At 44.2% G+C, this 20,785-nt stretch overlaps 1 protein-coding gene across 8 annotated transcripts in view; it reads left to right on the forward strand.

Annotated features, from left to right (window-relative positions):
- MYOT (myotilin) overlaps nucleotides 1-20,785 on the forward strand; it is a 41,949-nt gene extending 21,164 nt beyond the window's left edge. For 2 of the 8 annotated variants that reach the window (XM_019535142.1, XM_019535143.1), the window contains exons 9-16: nucleotides 10,941-11,091; nucleotides 13,566-13,667; nucleotides 15,367-15,416; nucleotides 16,006-16,138; nucleotides 17,444-17,651; nucleotides 18,559-18,724; nucleotides 19,620-19,753; nucleotides 20,161-20,785. In XM_019535142.1, the coding sequence (XP_019390687.1) occupies nucleotides 10,941-11,091; nucleotides 13,566-13,667; nucleotides 15,367-15,416; nucleotides 16,006-16,138; nucleotides 17,444-17,651; nucleotides 18,559-18,724; nucleotides 19,620-19,753; nucleotides 20,161-20,333 (1,117 nt within the window). In that variant the 3' untranslated portion in view covers nucleotides 20,334-20,785. Of the gene's footprint in view, nucleotides 1-1,208; nucleotides 1,402-5,166; nucleotides 5,305-7,215; nucleotides 7,775-10,940; nucleotides 11,092-13,565; nucleotides 13,668-15,366; nucleotides 15,417-16,005; nucleotides 16,139-17,443; nucleotides 17,652-18,558; nucleotides 18,725-19,619; nucleotides 19,754-20,160 lie in introns of those variants that run through there. The other 6 variants (XM_019535146.1, XM_019535145.1, XM_019535147.1 and 3 more) reach the window with 6 other exon arrangements.

The following is a 20,785-nucleotide window of genomic DNA, read 5'->3' on the forward strand; positions in this document are numbered from 1 at the left end:
CCAAGCATGTCACCCACATGGCTCAGTTTCCCCATCTGTAAAACATAGATGATCTTTGGAGCTCTTATAAGTGTGTTGCAACTTGCCAAATGCTCTGAAGGTAAGGAGTGCTACCTAGACAAGTAGCAAGAATGAAGTAGGAAGCTCTACTGGGTAGACCCAGAACCACTCCTTGATGTGACATAGTCCCTGTATTATTTATAGCACGTGAGGACTGTCCTTTAATATCAAAGCAGGTAGGACCTTGTGTTTTGGGAGCTGAAAGCTCAGCATTTAGTTTGGCCTCCATGGAGTTCCAAGTGGCCACTGCATGCAGCGTAGTGAGAAGAGTGGTCTAAGTGGCCATAGGTTGTTTGCAATATTATTAAGTCCCATTATTTCTTTCCGACTGATAAAGAGCAAGCTATTGTTACTATTCTTAGCAAGCCTGTCCCAAGTTTGAGCAATGATGCTGAGATGCTCATTTGCACTGTGCAGCTCTCCAGTGGCATAGCCATGACTTTATACCAGGGAACTGTCCCATGTAATATATCTTGCGTGCTCTCTCATCGTGAAACAAGTCTGCGTCTCTTGTTCAGTCAGCTGAACACCAGCACTGCGCTATATCAATACCTTTACATCATGCACAATCCGTTGTCGGTGAGGGAAAGCAATTTCTTCTGCGTAACAGATTATTTTAGGAAGCAGTCTTCATCCTCTTCCAATAATGTGGTTATTATAACCGTTCTGAACAAGCTCACCCCATGCCGACAGGTTTTTAAATATAGATTTCCCTGTGCACAGGAAGAAGTTTTATTTAACAGGAAGCTAAGCATGGCTTTAGTTTAAATAATCTGCAGATTCCTGGTAAGAAGTCACCGTCTTCGATCCCAATCCTGGCATGAACTCCCTGCACACAGATTACTGTAATAAGGTCAGTAAGGCTCCCCACCAGCCCTGTTAATGAAGCAGTGTGCTAATTGAAGCCAGTTTAGCTGTCTTGATGAATTAGTCAGACTACTATGCATCTTGATAGACTTCAGCTTTGTGGAATAGGGAGAGAGAGATTTGCTGTAGCCCCTGCTAAAGTTGTGAATATGGCTTAGTTACTGAAGCTATTAAATATCACAGACAAAACCCAAATATACAAATACTACACAGTGGGATAAATCAGGCTTGATCACCTTGATTCTCACTGCCCAGGTATAAGAGTGGGGGACATATTAGGCTTGTACCATTTAAAAAGGGGTTGTTTCAAATCAAAGCAGGCTGTTATGACCATCTGACACAGCCAAAAGTAAAATCCTTATAAAAGCTCTGACTGACAAGAGAGAGCAGAGCTGGTGGAAGGCATTTTCCAGCTAAACTCAAGGAGTTAGGTTAATTGCTCTATCCTGTCCTTTGCCAGACTTAACAAATGAGGTAGGAAATTTTGCATTTTGCTTTTCCAGTTAAGTTGAACTTGGAGCGGCCTCTCTTTCAGATGCTGCTTTGCTCAAATCTGTTGGTTCCAGCTGGTATGACTTTTACATGCTGCTTTGTGGTATGTGCTATTTCTCAAATGCAGGCAGAGTAGGCTGTTTGCATCTTGTGTGAGATGCTGACTGCCATCTGGAATCCCAAACCCAAAGAAGTCTTTCACTGGGGGCCCAAAAGCCATTGTTATACATGCTTTTAGATACCAAGGGATGCAGCTAGGAGCTCTCTTCAGTTTTCAGAAGCACCACTCCTTGGGGTGTCTGAAAAATCTGGTCCCTTCATAGTAACCTTGAGTACAACCGGAGGGATGTTTCTAGTACTCTCTCAGAGTTGAGCAAAACAGCGTTTGCACACAGGGCTTCTAATAATACAGCAGCCAGTGTTGTTGGGTTAAAGGTTTTAAAACTGCAGGGGAAGGTGTACAGCCATGGAACTGACTGGTTCAATGGTGACCTTACAGAAACGAAAGGAAACTCGAGAAGATTGGCAGAGCACGAGGCTCTTCCTGGGAATGATTATCGCAAAGTTAGCTGTGCTCATTCTTCTCAGAACTACATTAGCGATACAGTCTCTTCCACAAGACTAGCAACTAAAAAGTGTTAGGAAACAAGCTGGTAGCTGTCAGCCATCTCTCAAGCTTTATGCTTCCGGCACACACTCCCTTCAGAGAGCATAGCATGTCTCTTCCCCTTCCCCAAAAGGGCCTGTTGAATTAGCATGCTAGAGATGTGATCAACGTAGCTGAAGTTAAGAAGTAGTTTGTAGGCATTAAACCCACTCCTAATCACTGGCTACTGTTGGTTTTATTTATTTACTGGATTTTAAAAGACCTTTCCCTTTCAGTCTAGTTCCCCTGACCTTCCTGCTGTGGGAACTGACTGGATACAAAAATGGTGTTGGAGAATAAACTTAATCTCCTTCACTTGAGGGTTTTTTCAAGCAATTAATGCTTCCTTATCATTTATTCCAGTCTTCCCTCAACAAACTCTGCTCTCTTTCAGCTATATCCTACCTTTGTGCTTCCCCACTTCTGTTTCCATCCTAGCGCTGTCCAGCAGGTTTTTGGATGTACAAAGCTGCCCTTAAATCAATGCCTTGCAGGCAAAAGTCTGCTCTTAGATAAGCACAATGCGCCCCTGTAAAAGCAAGCAGGAGGCTAGCAGATCTATCCAAGCACCAACGTCTATGCTGGCAGGTGATCAAGCTACTATTTCCTTGCCTCCCCTCCATTCACAGGTAATGCACTCCCGCTCTTACTTGCAAGGGAAGAGTTTTGATTCAGACTGAAAAGCATTTCCTCCCCAATTGCTTTCATCAGGAGGAATTTAAATATATTAGCACTCCATGAACACCTGTTATGGAGAACTTGTTCACCAAGTGGTGGGATGGTATTCAAGAGGAGCTTCAGGTGTGGATTGGTTGTTGTGCCTTTTACATTAGCCACTGGAAATCAAAAAAGAGAAAGAGCTAGGGAAAAATGTGAGGTATTTTACACTGCTGTCCCCCATAGAAATCAGTTCAATAACAACTTCCTTAGCATGACAAGCTATTCAAGTGTTGCCCAAGTGTAAATAAAGGAGACTGAGTAATTGGGTCCCAGACAAAGGGAGTAAAATTGAGTCAGGACAGGGCAAACTACTGTGAGGGCTGACAACACGCATCCATTTCTCTCAGCTCTGCCTGTTCCTGATGTGATGAAGGTTCCCTAGTTAAATCCCATAGTGCTTCTGCCTGTGTCCTTCTATTTAAGCCACCAATCCTTCAAACTCTTAAGTATGGGCTTCATTTTATTCTCATGAGTAATCACATGGACTTCAAAAGGAATATTAAAGCTAAGCTTGGGAATAAGTGTTTCCTGAGTCGCGGCCTAGATGCTTCGTAGCAGGTTATAGGCAGACAAGGTTCTTTGGGTAAATCTGGTATCTTTTATCAGACTCACTAAAATAGTTGGAAAAAATTCTTCGTTGCAAGCTTTTGGGTACAAACACCCTTCTTCAGGCAGAGGGAGCGTCTCACCCATGCAGAATTATGTACCATCACGGAACTTAATGCAAGGCCAAAGCTTTCTAGGTGCTAACAAATTGGTTTTTTGAGCGAGACCTGCATCTTCACAGGTCTCGCTCAAAAGTGAGCAGAAAACCACTCACCTGAGGTTGGAGTTTGGCTGGCTCAGAGCAAGCTGTCTAATTCATAGGACAGGGATTCTTTGAATTGGGCTATGATCATTCTTTAAATTGGGGCATGAGCTCAAGTCAGGGCAAGAGATTCTCACATTTTACCTCTTCCATTGGCTTCTGAGTTGTGATGGGCCCAAGGCCTTTTCAATACTGAAGCCTTACACATTTTCTCCACCTAGCATTCCTGCAGGTAAAGGAGGGAGGTAATACTGCAGGAAGTGCTGTGTGGACCAGACGAGGGTATTTTCTTGTCCCTCTACAGTATAATTAAAATCCTCTGTGAATAGGGTTAGCCCGTGGAATGATTGAAAAAGCCTGCAGCAGAACTAGGCTGGGAGTGGGGCAGGCAGAAGGAACTGAACAGGCCGTCCAAAAACAGCGCAGAGGTGGTCTGTGCATGTCCCTCCTCCAGCTGCAGGAGGAGGCAGCGAAAACAATTTGTTTGGCTCACAGGAGCTTTGTGGTGACTGCTGGCTGGGCAAAACAGATGTGAAATGCTAGACAAGTGCTTGGTATTATTGAACAGAAATCTCTTTCACACCTCAAGTGGCGGAAAGAGTTTCCAGGAGCTGGAGGAACTGGCCCACCCCCTCCTCCACCTAGGTATGTGCTGGGCTTTTCAAGTTGTGCTTGAAACAATCCATGTCTAGGCACTTTAAAAGCTGAATGGTAAGGCAGGCAGAAGGGTGCATGCTATGTGCTGGAACAAAGGAGTGCTGTGACTGGATTTGCCAGGGCTCCAGTTTCAGTCCCGCCACAGACTTGCTTCTTGCACCTATTTCAGAATCAAAGTCCTTGAAGTTGGGGGTGCCTACTCTGGGAAAAGCAGCTGCTTAAATACAAGCAAGAACTTAGTTTTTACTCCCAGTGCAGCTTCCTGTGAACCTCGCATCACCTTGGTATCCATCTGTGCCTGTGTCCATTCCCAAAAGTGACCACCCACGACCACAGAAAGAAGTCAGGGGACTGCACTGGGAGGGGGACTGCGCTGCCTCATCCCTTTTTAAATTTGATGTTGCAGGGTGACCTGCAAGAAAGGTTGAGATCCGTTGATCCCCAAAAGTTGGGGACCCATTGCCCAAAGGTTGTGACATGCACTCCATTGGCACCCCTCCTCCCTCAGCAGTAGGAAGCACTTCTGTTTTATTCATGTGAACCCCTGAGTGGTGTAAAGCTTGATTGGGCTGCTCTTGAAATCTCTGAACATCTTAGCATAGACCTCAAAAGGGGCAGGTGGGCGGAAGGAAGAATTGCCTCTATATTCACTAAGCCAACCCTCTCCATTTCCCCTTTCTCCCGTTGAGACACATGAAGCAAATGGCTACATAGATCTACTCACCTATGACTGCACCATGCAGTAAGCATCATAGATTTTCAGACAGCAAATGGCCACTTGCAATAAAGAGCTGGAAACACCAGGGCTGCTTCCTCTCAATCAAACCCTATTGCAAGTGGCTGCATTTGAGGTTGGGGACTTTTATTCTGATACACTTCCATAGGTAGGTGGACAAGCAAGTACATCAGATGTCATTATTTGGCAGCAGATAAAAGTGAGTGGTCTTATAATATTAAGCGGAGTGCTACTATGATTACAGCCTGTGTCCGTGAATGACTATCCCTTCCCCAAAATACCGGTTAAAGCCCAGGTGACAACTTTTAGTGTTTTTAGGTAAGACTTCTTTTTTTTCCCTCCTTTTACTTTTTAGTTTGAATAACTGGTTAGTGATCGGGGAGGGGGGATGAGAATAGCATATTGCTGTGAAACCCAATGCTTTAAAGTCCCACTCAGCCAAACTGTTCACATAAAGAGGGGGCAATTGTCAAAAAAGGATAATAATAATTTTAGAATTTAAATCTTGCCTTTGACTCTTCTAAAAAGCTGGGGGAGGCAGGTTATTGTTTGGGAAGCAAATGCAACAGATAACTCTTCCTGGAAGAGAAAGGAGTGATCCATGAGGTCCAAGATAGCCACTTGTCTCTGCGGTCATGCTCCCTAAAGCCCTTTTGTAAATGGATATAGATATTTAAACTGCTGTTTCTAAAAGTTACCCAAAACCAAGGACTCAAGCATTTGAATGGGTGAATGAATGAGAAAGTAGCTTGGATGTGATCCACAAATCTGATTTTTAGTTTCACATTCCAAGCATATTTGTAAGGGGGAAGTTGGGGACTTTTTGCTAAAAAACAGTTGTTTAGTTAGGGTTAACTTGTAACTATCCCCACAGCAGTAGGAAATGGAAGCTCTAAATCTTCTTTAAAACAGAAGAGAGATCTTAATTTGATCTCTCCCGGGGGAATGTATGACCTCATGGAACCCTTCTTTGGGGTCTCCTATGAAAGGAATACAATATACCATGTATATATAGAAGCAAAACAGCTGATCTCAGTGGGACAAGATTGCAATTTTTTCCAGCACATGTAACTCTGTAGATTTATAGGTCTCTGCTTAGAGGTTTTTACAACTTGTAATTTGCTCAGTTCACTGCTCAGAAGCTTCCCATCTGCTGCACAGAAGAGGGAAGTTTTGCTTTAGATATCTACCTTATGGATAGGATGTAATCTAGCACCTTTCTTCAAGATGTTTTATTTGTCCGGCTGTATTTTACAGCAGTGCTTTGATTAGCCATAGTTTCTGGCTTAGTCTGTGCATTATCTGGCAAGAGACGTACAGACTTTACTCTGGCCCTGCTTCCAATTACCATTTATTCAGGGCAACTTTGTCCATAGTGCTCTTGATTGACAAATCTCTGCAAACTACTTCAATGGGGTGAATGGTTTCTCTTCGCTAAACTTTATATCTGTGCACCGGATCTCAGTTGGTCACAAAACTTTTGTGCTCAGATGGTTCCTTCCCCTTCCCCTCTCCCCCACCCCTCCATCCTATATCCACAAATCAGCAGTACACAAAGCATGGAAAACCCAGTATGGTAATTGTGTGTGCAAAAGAATACTGAAATAATATCGTACCCCATGTGCATTCATACAATGAAAACTCCCGTTGAAAAGTGTTACTATAATATGGGAGGTTTTCTTGTTTTGTGTAAAGTTACTAGCCTGAGACAGAAGCTGAAGCAAATTCATGCTTCCCTAGCTATATGACAAAATTTAATGAATCTCATAGCAAAAAAAATAAAATAAAATGCATGTCCTGTGGCGCAATAGGGAAAATATGTTAAATTTTATGGGTACAAGGTTACAATATCCATAGGCCCTTATGATGGCTGTGTGGTAGCTCATGCTTGTGCAGTTATCTCAGGCTGCTTGCAGATTTGGGCCAGAAAAGTGCTATTAGTTCATGGCTATTGCTACAACCTTCATTTTATGCTGGAACTTGCTTTGCTGTTTTAGATGAAATTGTGGTACTGCTTATGATAATGGGAGTAGTATTTGATCTTGTAACTAAAGAGAGTTGTTAGCACAGATCTGCACTAGAAATTGCAGACCTGACTTGTCACTTTTATGGGACTGCATGTTGGATCTTAAAAATCCTGATGCTCTCACAGCAAAATGACTGCTTGCTACACAGTGCTTGCTAGTCAAATTGTGACGTGCAACTTTTATCTGTGTTATCTTCCTAAAGGGATAATCCACCATCGAGGCAAGGGTTCCACTCTACCCAGGAACCCACCCACGAAAGTCTTTGTGGCCTATCATCTAACTTACCAGCCACCACCCCAAAGCCCATTCTCACCTACAAAAGCTCAGGACTATCTCAAACCCTGCCCCATGAGTGTCCATAATCTCCCATCAGTTTCCTCTATGTACCAACCAACCATGTTTAACTACGAGCGTCCAAAACATTTTCTCCAGTCTAAGAGCATGTACCAAGGGAAACACCAGCCTCCAGGACCTGAGACTTCTACATCGCCGAGCAGACCAATCAAACAGTCCTCTATTCTCATACAGCCTCATAACCCTAGCGGGCAGAAGTTTGCCTCCTCTCCGTCGCTGAGCTCTTCCATCTCTCTCTCCTCACCTTCCTATAGCGCCCCTAAGGAATCTGCACAATCTCCTGCTAGCTCATCATCTGGGCAAAGGCTTTCGACCATGCATAACCAGTCCCCTGCAGCATTCCTTTGCTCTGTGTTGCCCTCACAGTCTATTCATAATAGCCAAGCTCCTCCTCCTACAGAACCCAGGTAAGTATGTGTACTTACTGACTTCCCCTTGCTTTGAATCTTTGTTTGGCTGGCCACTGCAAGAAGTCCAGGTTTGGGGTGAAATCCTGATCTCAGTCATGCCAAAGGAAGATTCAGTTGATCTCAATATGCCATTCAGAGGACAGAATTCCCCACTTTTTGCTTTCCCTGGGCAAACATTTGTCCACGATGCACAAGTGGGAGAGAGACTTCTTAGAAATTAACTTCACATACCTCTCCAATGCATGGTCATTCATTGGAGCATGATGAGCAGTTGTCTCTAGTGTGGTGGAAATCATTTGCATTAACATATTCAGGGCAGGGGACAGGCACTTTGCTTTAGTTTTGAGTCCTGCAATTCTAACTTGACTACTTCTGGGCACAAGGATGGCACCACCTGCAATAGCCTTCATGTCTTATGATAAAGCCCTGAGAGAGGTGATCCCTCCTTGTCCTAGACTTATGTATATAGCCAGAGACTGAGAAACTGATGTACCAGCATTTTCTGGAGTTTCAGGTCAAGGACTGATAGGTGCCAAGTGATTAAGATGCTTTGAAAGCTTTACCCCTTCAGACCAAGGACAAAATTCTTCTCCCTGGGACATGCATTATCTTGATGGCTTTTGGGGTGAAATCCAACTCCCTGTCAAGGGCTTTGGAAGGACTCCCAGTGACCTCAATGGGAGTTCAGTCTGGCCTTGTTCTATACCTTGTGTTACTGCCACCGCTGCTAGGTGTTCACATGGAAGTAAGGGAAGCATGTTCAGTAGAGACCGTATTGTGGAAGATGGAGGAAAATATGCATCTTTTGTCTTGGTTACAAATGGAGGTTCAGTCTTTGCATTCTCAAACTTGGGACAGTAGCTGTGCTTCAATAAAGCTGCCAGTTCGATTGACTAGCAGTGGGAAGGTGATGTTAGCAAGGACAGTTGTCATTTTGATCAGCTCCATCTTTCTACAGGGAACTACCACTTTTGTGTGTGACCTATAAATGCCACTAGGACAACCACAATTTATATGGTAGGGTAGTGCACAGCTTTTCATCTAAGGGCTTCCTAAATACCATACTAACCTTAACACATACCATTGCTGGTGAAGCCAGGGAGCATTATTATCCAATGAATTTTGCGGCTGGACAAACTGAGCCACTTGCCCAAGGCTATGCGGTGAAGCAAAGCAAACTCCACTTCCCCTGCCCCAGCGAGCAGAAAGGACCCAGTCACTGGAGGGAAAGGAGTGCTAGGAATGGGGCCCACCATAAACAAGCAGTTGCTTCTTGCTCTTTATAGAACAAATAGTGTAGGGAGTGACTTCAAGTCATGTCCAAAGGGAGGTAAGATTTGCTGAATATGCACACAACATCCAAGGCCTTGCCATACAGACTGCTGCTTTGGTCAGGTTCTGTCAGCATTTAACCCGTACGGTTGGTGAAATCTGTCGAGTTCACCATGTATTTCAAGGGATGCTGTCCCCTTGCAATACATTCACCAGGAAGAAAGAGGCAGCAGCAGTTTTGGCTAACTCCATCTAAACCACCCCAATGCTTAGCAAACCGTGCTCGTGGGGGCATCTTTACAGAGTTGTCATTTAAATGTTTGCTTACTCCACCTGAGCAAGGGTTTGGCCTATAAAGGCACAGCTTCATCTGGACAGACTCTGTTCCAAACCCAAACTATATAATTGCAATGTCCCAAGAACTAAAATGAGGGGCAACAGTGTCTATACCTAAGGTTTCTTAGCCAAAATCATCTGTACTGTTAAATGAAGTATACAACTTGGGTATTTCAGCCCTTTCCTGCAGCTACATGATATCTGGGAATTAAATTGGCTAGGTCCTATGACAAGAAGGCCCTAGCTCTTAAAAGACTAAGAGGGGAACGATGTGACAAGCAGTGTTCATTTGGTGTCTTCACACTTTCCTGGAGACGGCATCAAGAGTTTGTATAGCTTCCATGACTGGGACCAGTGAGAAACTAGGATGGGAACAACTATTTCATCCTTTAGCTAGAGGTGGGACGGACAGAGGGTATGGCTGGATAAACCCTGGGTAGCCCAAAGATTTATGGGTTCCTTTTTTTTTTCTATCCTTCTCATCCCCCTAGCTGTCAAGGAAAAGCCAGAGAGACCTATGCAAGGTCTCTGCTTTCCTCACAAATAAGTTCATTTACAATTTTTGGGGTCTTTGGGAGGCAGAGGAGAACGGAGAATTCTCCAACTCAGGCCCCAGCATAACTATTTGAGATGGCAGAGCCCCAGCCCTTTGAGGTCCCCCTCTCCCTCTTCCCCCAGTTCTTTGGAGTGGTGAGTACACAGAACCAGGATTCCTTCTCTTCTGCATGGCCTGTTTCTGCTTTTACGTGGGTGGGAATTCCCCTGTATTACTCCACTTCTAACCCTGGCAGAGCTGATAACCAGCTCTTGTCCTACACTATAGGGAGTATGACCCTTGGTTACACTGGAAAAGTGCTGAGTAGGGGTGGGGGACACAGTGCATATGGAGGGCAAGAGGATTTGGATATCTTAGCTGGACTTCAGTATTAACCTACTGGCTTCAGGGAAGCAATTCATGCCGGAAATCTTTCTGCCGACAGGCCTTGCTTCCTGCTCACAGGGAAGTCCTACCACAGAGGTTGCATCTTCTGTGTGTACCCCTCGTTGTGCCACCGGTTGCCTCAGACTAGAGAAAGCCCTATTTCCCCAAAATATTTGTCTTCTAATTCCAGTGTGTTTGAGCAGACTCAATTAATCGAGTCTGCTGGAGTGTGGTAATTACCACACTTCCAGCAGACACCAGCATCACATGCAACAGCATCCCTGCGCTGAAAAATGGTGATAGGGCACCTTAACTAAAGCTCATTCAGTGACCTTTAAAGTGCCCTCGCTGCCATTTTTCAGCACAGGGACACTGATGCATGTGATGCTCCAGGTGCATTAATTAGAGCAGCTCTCAGAGCCACTCTAACTAAAGCACTCCTCCCTCCCAGAGCACAAGTATAAATGCCCTAAACGCATCCTGTTCTAGGCATTCTACAAGCTAATCTGGAGCCACTGATCTGTTGGTGGGTTCAAACAGAAGCCTGAAGTTTGTATACGTTCTCTAATGGGACTTTTCACAGCTCTAATGACTAGCTGGGCTGACTCTTTCTTTTGTCTCTTGCTTGAGTAGTTACCCAAAGCCAATGTATCACAAACAAGCTAGCACAAAGTCAGTGCAGAAGACCTCAGACCAAGAGATACAAGGAACAAAAGAGGCCCTCATTCAGGACTTGGAAAGGAAGCTGCGCTGCAAAGACAGCCTTCTGCAGAATGGCAACCAGGTAAGAACGTGCTGGTACCAAGGATCTCTTTGCTTAGATTCTCCTCCATAGATTCCAACCAATTCAGAGGTGCTAGAGCATTTCTGCTCATGGGAGTTGTTAGACCCATGGAAAACACAAATGAAAATGCCCCCAGTAACCCTAAAGGGCATGAGGATAGACTGCTGCCCAGAATCTTATTCGATTCTCTTAACCTTGAAGTGATCCTATTTATTCAAACCACTAGGGCAGATTGCGCTCATTATAATGAGTGCAGAGTCTACCCTCCTTGATGAGCAGGGGGAGAGAATATGGTAATCGCTTGTTCAGGACTCCAGTAACTCATAGATTTGGGGTTGGTAGGTTTTGGTTTGTTTTTGTTTTTTTAAATCTGGTTGCTTCATTTCAAACATGCTACACTTCTCTGCATAGTAGATGGGATGGGTCTTGGCCCCTGCATGCAGCTCTAGGAGAACTGCCCTCTGCGAGCAAGCCGCACAGACACACAAGCCTACACAGGGGGCCTGGCAGGACATGGAGTGCTCACAGCATTACCCCCTATGGTTATTTTGGGTTGCAGATCTGTCCGTAGACAGCTATTGCGAGATGGCTGCAGCGTGGCATCTGTGCCAGGACCAGACATCTGTGTAAGCTGGCTGCTAAAACAGGCAGCTCTGGGAGGTAACAAGGTCACCTGAAAGCTACTCTATGCCCTCCTGTCATCCCACTTCCCAGCCAGGCTGAGCCTTCCAGGTTGTGCTGTTAGGAGGTGCAAACGAGCGCTAGACTTTTCTATCAATCGGAAAGCTTGAATTCAGGAATCTGATCCCTTTCAGTGGTAGAATTGTTGCTACCAGCCTAGACATGGACCCAACTGAGAATTTAAGAGCCTGCCAAGGGTTTGGGCAACTAAGTTTATTCAGCCTTTACTGCAATGGTACAGTTGACCAAAAGCCCAAGGGGAACATGACTTAAACCCTGCAAACTGGAACTGTTCTATCCTGGTTTCTAAATGCAATGACTTCAGTACAGGCATTGTGACTCAATAGCAAATAAGAACCAACTGCCATCAATACTAGAAACAGTCTTCAAATACCTGAAGGGCCATCATGAAGAAGATAGAAATAGACTTTTTTCTGTGGCTGTAGGGGACAGGACTAGATTCAAGCTGCAGCAGGGGAAGTTTAGGTTGGAGATTAGGAGGAATTTTGCCCGTGAGGGTGGCCAGGCACTGGAATAGGCTACCTAGAGAAGTTGTGGAAGCTCCATCCTTAGAAACTTCCAAGAGTAGCCTGGGATGGGTTTGTTGGGAATGATCCTGCCTTGAGCAGGGGGCCAGGATGACCTCATGAGGTCCCTTCCAGCCCTACACTTCTATGACCCTATGAAAGAAGGAGGAATTGCTGCTCAAGTCACTTTCTTGGCTCAAATTCTTTACAGAGAGCATCTAATTGAGCCCCACAGTGCTTGGTATCAGACTGTAAAAAGAAACGAAAGAGTTGTCTAAAGAAAACTCTGCAGCCACGCAAGTTTGAAACAATAGGCTGGAAGTTAATAGCAAAGGAAGCATTTTGTGTAGGAAGTTGACTCACATTTGAGAGATCTGGTACAGCTTCAGTAGGGCCAAAACTTAGCTTTCCATGTCCAATTAACCCAATACTGTGGAAATGGTTTTATTGCTCTGAGGCTTGGTAAATCCACAAAAGGTTAACCACTTGGCCCTATTAAATCGGAGATGGGTTCTCCCCCTCAGGAGTTTATTATAGTCTGGCATATTGTAGGTGGTGGGTAAAACTGGACCCACTGTGTCATTATCAGAATGTCTCAAAACTGTTATCAGATCCAGTCAAAGGTGCCTCACTTGATACCTGCAAACTAACTAACTCTCTAAAGACTTCTAATCTGGAGGGAGGGGAGAAGTCCTCCAACAAAATTTGGACCAAGTTCTGCACTCCAGTACAGACTGAAACTAGCTGTTAGCTGTAGACAACCTGATTCCAATGAATTTGACTACTTTTGCTCACGAGAACATGGAGCATTTGAAGGTGCTGGGACTGCATGTGTGAGAGAACAAGCACATGCTTGGTTTTAGGATGCATGGATTTTCTAGCACCAAGTGGCTAGTTTCTGAGGAAGATCCACAGCTGATGGAGTTGGAAAGCCCTCCTAGCACTGATGTACAGGACCCCTGGGAGCTCATTCCAAATTCCCCAATAATGCTGTCATAGTTGCCCATAACTAATCCCTGCACAGGAAGAATGGAAAGCCAACGACTGTCTAAGCTTTTATGCATTTCAATGCTGTATAAATGAGGATCAAGCTCAGATGATGCCAGGACATCAAGCCTTGTTGAGCAGCCCAGGTTTGCCCATGCACTCAGTCCAAGAGCACTCTGAATCTATGGCATATTAATACTGCTGAGTGACACAGCTGCTGAAACACCAGCAAAAAGGCCATTCACCATGACTAGCCTTGCTTTTTATCCTGCTTTAAAGAGGTTAACCTATGAAGAAAGAATGGCTCGCAGGCTGCTTGGACCAGAAAACGCTGCATCTGTGTTTGACACGCAAAATGAGGAAAACGTGCAGAACTCGCAGGTAACTGCAGTCTGTCCATAGGGCATACTGTTGTCCGGTGTTTATTTAAGGGTTTGATTTCACTGGGGTGGGGAATTGTACATTTTCAGGAGGTGCAAATACGGGAAAACCTAAGACTTGCACTAACAATAGACTTCTGTCTAGCCTCCTACATGGGAAGAGTTCAGCATGCTAATTACACCTTGCAACATCCCTTGTTAGATACCTATCTGTAGAAATGAAGTCTCTGGGAGGGAACACAATAGCTCTTTCGCAGCACTCGGCAGCCTCCTGCAGTGTAGGACAGGCAGAAGGAATTAATACAATAACCAATTTGAAGAGCAGGGGAGCACAAGTAGGCAGTATGTAACAGCTCAACTTAAATTTGACCAGGACTAAAACAAATTAAGATGCTTTTTTTGTGCTGACTACAAGCAGGCAGGACTTTGTGGTTTGGGGAGTGTTGTGTGGTAGGCTTCAGTTTAATTGTGTGCAAGCCGGTTTCCCTCACCCCTGTCTGAATAACGCCAGACCTAAAGAAAGGAGCATCGCAGAAGCATGTTAGATATGCCTCTCTGAGCTGACATTGATTGCCTTGAGACCAGTTTTGGCTAACAGGAGTCTGGGGAGCACTTTCCCAAGAGTAGGAGTGTTGCGTTGCCAATATTGTTCATACTTTCACCACTCTGTGTAAGCTCGCATTGACCCACCCAACTGCCAGGTTTTTTTTGGCTAGTCGGACTATTTTTGGAAACTTCAGCTCTAGTGCATCACCTTTTTAAAATGGATGTTAGTGTTACTAGATGCTGCACGTCTAACATGGGGAGTGTAGAGAATAGACCTCAGAAGGGATCTGCCATAAGCCAAATCCAGCAGAACATACAAGCACGCAGTAGCCTGCTATAGTAAATAGACTACATGTGTGGGTATGTAGTTAAATGCATGCTAGTGAGAAAAGAGAAGGAAGCAAACTCAAGCTTATTTGTCTGAATGTTGCTGTCATGGATTCTGTAACACCACAGAAGTTTCTGTACTTGATATAACTGGCTCCATTGCTAAAGTGGTAGAAATGCTCTGACTTGGTGACATTAAAACACAGTTATCCGCTCTTCAGATCTCTATAGAAGTTTCTGTTGGAAAACCATCCTGGGTACTTGAATAGATCTAATAACTTGATTGTGGAGTTATCAGCAAGCTTAGCTAGTGCTGTGATCTAGTAGGGAAAATATTTTCCAGCTCAACATGTGTTCGTTGCTCTTGGTACCATTTCTAAGTGGGCACAACAGTGTTCCTGCCAGCTCTGTATAAAAGTGACTTCACTTCTATTCCTGCTGTACAGAAGGACACATTGTACCTAGGTTCTCATTTCACATATTCCAGCAAGACTATTTCCCCACTAACAAAGGTTATATCTTCGCCAAGAAAGATCTGCAAACAAAGAAAATGGCCATACCATTCACCTGTGCTGCTTAACTGAAAGCTGCTCTAAACTATTAAACTATTACAGTTTTTAGTTACTAGGGTTGGAAAAGAGTCTGGATGAAGTGTGAGAAAATATTTGCTCACAATGTCCATCCAGTATTTTATTAGAAAGGCATCTGAGGAATCTGCAATTGGTGCGTTTGAAAAGCAAACTGCTCATTTAAAATCTTTACCGAGAGATTGAATTGAGAACTTTGCTACTGCATATTAACTGACTTTTTGCTTTTACTCTTCAAAGCAGCAGACTACAGAGAACACAAGGTTACAGGTCCCTACAGGACAAATAAGGTAATCTTTGAATCTATACCCAGCCAATCTTGTGAGACAGCCATTCAATATTCCTATGTGACCAGAGTCTTTATCTAAAATGTGTATGAGGTGGCTACTATATTGGGTATTCTTATACTTTTATACTCAAAAATGAACTTAAACTTCATAGTTCATAGAATAATTGGTAATTTCTTCAACCAATTATTGAAAACTTTTTAAAGAGGCAGAGGTTGTTGGGGTGGAAGCTTGTGACCCATACACTATAGTTAAAAATACTCTGAGAATTGATGGTTCCTCATCTCTTTCCAAGCAAGGTTCAGTGAGGTAAGGAATAACCATAGGGCATGGGATATGACAAGACTCTGTGGACCATGCCTCAAAGGCTTTGGGATGTGAGCTCAAAGATAGGAGCTTCACAACTGCTGGTGATGCTATTCCATGCAGTCAGAGGCGGATAATGGGATGCTTTATCCCAATTTGACAGCTTAAGGGATGGGAGCCACGTAGCTATTAGCCTGTCTTAATTCTAACCTCTTGAGTTGAGTAGGTGTCATGTACGGCCTTGTAGCAACCTTGCTGAAAGTAACTGTAAGCATTCACTCTACAGGAGCAGACCCTCTTCCAGAGGGGAAGAGAAAGGACAGGGCTCGATCCAGGAGAAGTTCTTTCAGCCACGTTTTACACAAGTGCCAGAAGATATAACCATTGAAGAAGGACACTTCTGCAGGCTGGACTTCAAAGTAATGCTGCTACTTGTACAGTCCTCTCCATACAACTACAGCACTTGGTTTCCCCTTGGCATCTACTACAATCTAGGCACAGCAGAGATGTTTGAGCTACAGTAGCTCCGTCGCAGTCACCTGGAGCACTGTCTCTCTACCATTACTGGCTTTACAAGTACAGACTCCTTCTTGGACAATCTTGCAAGCCAGCACCAAGCGGGGGTGGGAAGGGAAGTGACAAAAAAGCACCAGGGAGAGAAATTTAGCCAGCTCCACAGCTTTTAGCCCTGGGAAACTTCAAATTAAATTGGCTGTCGCCACTGCATCCCTGTCAGGATGCAGCAGTTAGGAGCTAGGGACAAGCCTGCTCTATAAATCTGAAACGTCCTCCTGGAAAGGGGCTTTGCAAAACATGCTGGCATGGGCATGTATTAGGGCCCCAATTCAACAAAGCACTGAGGCAGGGTCTTAAATGCTTGTCTTCTGTGAGGAGGAATGACTACTGAGCACATAAGCACCTGGTTACAACCTGATGAATTGGGACCTAGATGTCTGCCACGTTAAGGCCACTTAACAGTCCACTTTAATATGCTAAGTGATAGCTAAACTAAACAGACAGGGACCTGCTTCCAAAAAAAAGCTATTAAAATAGTTCTTTCCAACCATTAAAACACAGGATGAAACTCTGTGAGAGCTGTACTCTTAACACCTGTACCTTGTGGTAAAAAAAGAAGCTAGCTCGTGTTATTCAAGTTCTCTTTTCATACAAATGACCATAGTTCAGAAGAAAAAAAGTTTTTTTTAATTTTGCACTTACAGAATCAAATGCCTCTCCTTGTCTTAATGCAATTCATACCTTACTGAGGTGATAAAACCTATAACTCTTTTAGGAGAAAGTAATTTGTCATACCAGTTCAACAGGCTGCTGCATTTCAGAATCTAGAATAAGTGAACTCCGTTACAGATCCAGATTGGTATTTAAAAAAAAAAAAAAAGGTTTAAAAATGTGGTCTTTATAAAATGGTGGGCTTGCCCACAACTGATCCCACTGAGTTAAACTGCACAGGACATGGGTAATGATTCAGGCTTGTGAAAGCAAGGCTCCTCGTCTTGTAGCTAAAGCTCTTTGAATCAACTAGGTTGCTCCATATGCTTTACAGTTTACATGGGGCTAGAAATGCCACAGGTAGCTTCCCAGTTTGGGCAAAGCTAATCAAACTTTCCTTTAGGAAAGGATTTTCTTAAATGTAAGAACATCAATGATTGCATATCCTTAGGTCCTTCTTCCTGTTTGCTCATGTCTTGTTTCTTCCCCCTTTACAGGTTAGCGGACTACCAACTCCAGATGTGAACTGGTATTTAAATGGAAGGCTGGTTCACCCAGATGAATTTCATAAAATGATAGTATCCGAAAAGGGCTTCCACTCATTCATTTTTGAAGTGATCAGAGCCTCTGACGCAGGGACATATGAATGCGTAGCCACCAATCGCGCTGGAGAAGCTGCTTTCACAGTAAAGCTGGATGTAATTGGTAAGACATATGGCTTGGGTGACACCCTGGAGGGGAAGGAAACCTTCCAGCTGTGCATTCTTGAAAGGCCAGTGCCTTCTGCATGCACCAAGAGCATCAGACTCAGGAAAGCTGATGCTGCCAGTGCCTGCAGGGCTTTTCTGCCTGCTTCTTGATGTCCAGGTTTAAGAACTACAACCAAGTCTTTGAACTCAGGATGGAAGGTTCTTCCCAAGTGCTCACCACCTTTCTAACCATGCTCCTGGTGAAGGAAATGGCATTTTTGCCTCTGACTTCAAACAGGAACACTGACCAATGATGAGCATGCAGGGAAGGAAAAGGGCACCAACCTGGATGTCTGTTATCTCAGGTTTCAGCTAAGAATGGCAAAATTAGTGCCCTTCATAAAATACACTATGCATCCCCGCCCCCCTCCACCAAAGTGACTTAATCCAATAACAGCCGGGTGAAAGACTGTACCTTCCCAAAACTGCCAGAGTCAGAGCCGAGGAAAGCCATCTGTCATTTTAACTCTACCTGAACTACTGGTTGTATTGCCTCCCATGTTAGCGGGGCAAGACTATTTGAGGTGGAGAACACTGCTGAAATTTAAGACCCAACTCAAATGGCAGTTGGAGGGGTATATCTCCTGCCTCAAGCTTTGAGATGCATGCACAAATTCTGGGTAGTGGTCTCTGGACACCTCTTGAATCTTATCCTAGGCTTCTTCAAGACTTTTATTCATGAACTGGGCAGTGACCCTCGCCCCCGACCTCCCATCCAAAGAAGAATATTGCTTGTTAAAATGCTGATGTCTAGGCACCTGAAAACCAGGGTAGCAATATACATGGCATGTACCCTCCAAAGGAGGATAGGATAAATATCTGCCAGTGTAAAACAGCTACTACCACTTTCTCTTCTCATTTAGCAAAACAACATCAGAGACCTCCAACTTTCATCTTCAAACCACAAAGCAAAAAAGTTTATGAAGGAGATACAGCCAGACTGGAATGTCAGATCTCTGCCATCCCCACCCCACGGATTTACTGGAAAAAAAACAATGAAATGGTACAATTTAATGCAGACCGAATAAGGTATCCTCCTAATGAGCTGGCCACTCATGTGTTAGAAATATAGCCGGTATATCTTAATGCAAAATGTAAATAACATGGTATCTAAAAAGACAATCTGATATCTAAAGGTTGAATGATGTGATACCTAAAAGGTTGGATAAAGAAAAGTGCAAAGTCCTGCACTTACGATGGACGAATCCCCATGCATTGCTACAGGCTTAGGACCAACTGGCTAAGCAGCAGCTATGCAGAAAAGGACCTGGGGGTTACAGTGGACAATAAGTTGGTTATGAGTCAACAGTGTGCCCTGGTTGCCAAGAAGGCTAACAGCACAATTAAGAGCATTGCCAGCAAATCAAGGAAAGTAATTATTGCCCGCTCTCTATTCTGCACTGGTGAGGCCACATCTGGAGTAGTGTCCAGTTTTAGCACCACCCCCCCCCCCACTATGTGGGATGTGGACAAGTTGGAGAGAGTGCAGTGGAGGGCAACAAAACTGGTTAGGGGGTTGGGGACATGATTTGTGAGGAGGAGGAGAGGCTGAGGGAACGGGGTTTATTTAGACTGGGGGGGGATTTGATAGCAGCCTTTAACTACCTACAGAGGGGTTGCAAAGTGGATGGAGGTGGACTGTTCTCAGTGGTGCCAGATGACAGAACAAGGAGCAATGGGCTCAAGTTGCAGGAAGGGAAGGTTAGGTTGGATATCAGGAAAGAGCCCTGATTCAGACTTCAGTGCTTACAAGAAAACAAGTAATTGTTGATTTCATCCTACCTGTTGCAAGTAAAACCTGTGCAACAAACTGTTTCTGAATCACAGTAAGTGTTTTGGGGGCTTCTAGCCTTCTCAGCTATAAGTCGTTCCTTTTAAATCAACTTTCATGTATTTTAAACAAAAACCCCTCTAAATCTTTCAGCATGCTGCATGACACCTCTGGAAGGGTTTGCCTCCTCATTCATAATGCTAACAAAAAAGATGCTGGCTGGTACACTGTCTCTGCAGTCAACGAGGCTGGCGTGGCCACCTGTCACACCAGGCTGGAGGTTGCATGTAAGTAAAACTTACGTTGTGAGTTAATGTAGCTTCCCCTTTGGTCAGAGCAAGTCTGAGTGCAAACCTAGTTGAGGTCTGAGCACTCCAGGGCCTTGAATTTCCAAAAGGAGGTAACAGATATATCGTGCATTTTGGTGCAACTATTCAAAATGGGCATTTCTATTTGTATCTGGGCATTGTCCGATGGGGATGGTTTCTTTGCAGTATGTCATCCCAGTGGCTATCCTCAACAGAAGTGAGCATTCCCCTTAGAGGGAGCTTGCCTGTCTGTTCCTCATTTCAGGGACAACTTCCTCTTCTCTAGATTCAGAATATGTGAGGGTATGAATTTTGCTATTTGATAAAGCTCCTAAAACAGGGAGAACTGCAGTGCTCAGGAGCTGAATGAGGTGTCTCTGTTCCAGCTCACCCACACAAGCCACTTCCAAACCCCAGGAAGTTGAAGGTTCGGCCGACTTTTAGCAAATACCTAGCACTCAATGGGAGAGGACTGGATGTAAAACAAGCTTTCTCACCGGAAGGGGAGTTCCAGCGTTTGGCTGCTGAATCAGGACTGTATGAAAGCGATGAACTTTAAAGAAGAGGAGAAGGAGAAGGAGGCAGCGCGCTCCAGTAACAGACACTGGTGACACCAAGAGATGCAGCCGAGTGGCAGTTGCTCTAACACTGCAAACGTACCTACATGTTTTTACTCCTTTTGACTTTTGCACACTGCTGTTCCAGTTTTATCAAGGTAGAACTCCTATTTATATGGATTAGTGAATGTAGCCATTTACTCTAAACCTATATTGTATTTTAGCTGTGAAGCCTAAGTATACAAGGCAGTTAGCTCTCATAGAAGTGTAGCAGGTTTAACTACACCTGTGCTCCACTATAAGATGGAGTATGCTGGCTTTGTTCTGCTTTCTGTTATCATGAGTGATGATATACATCAGAACTTGTGCTGCCTGAATACTAAAACCAAATATAGACTACAGTGGTTTTTCTGAGGGGTTATGCCAAAAGCAAATAAAATTTTAAATACCCAGT

This window comes from Crocodylus porosus, unplaced genomic scaffold (assembly GCF_001723895.1).
Source record: "Crocodylus porosus isolate Cpor-Errol unplaced genomic scaffold, CroPor_comp1, whole genome shotgun sequence".
NCBI lineage: Eukaryota > Metazoa > Chordata > Crocodylia > Crocodylidae > Crocodylus > Crocodylus porosus.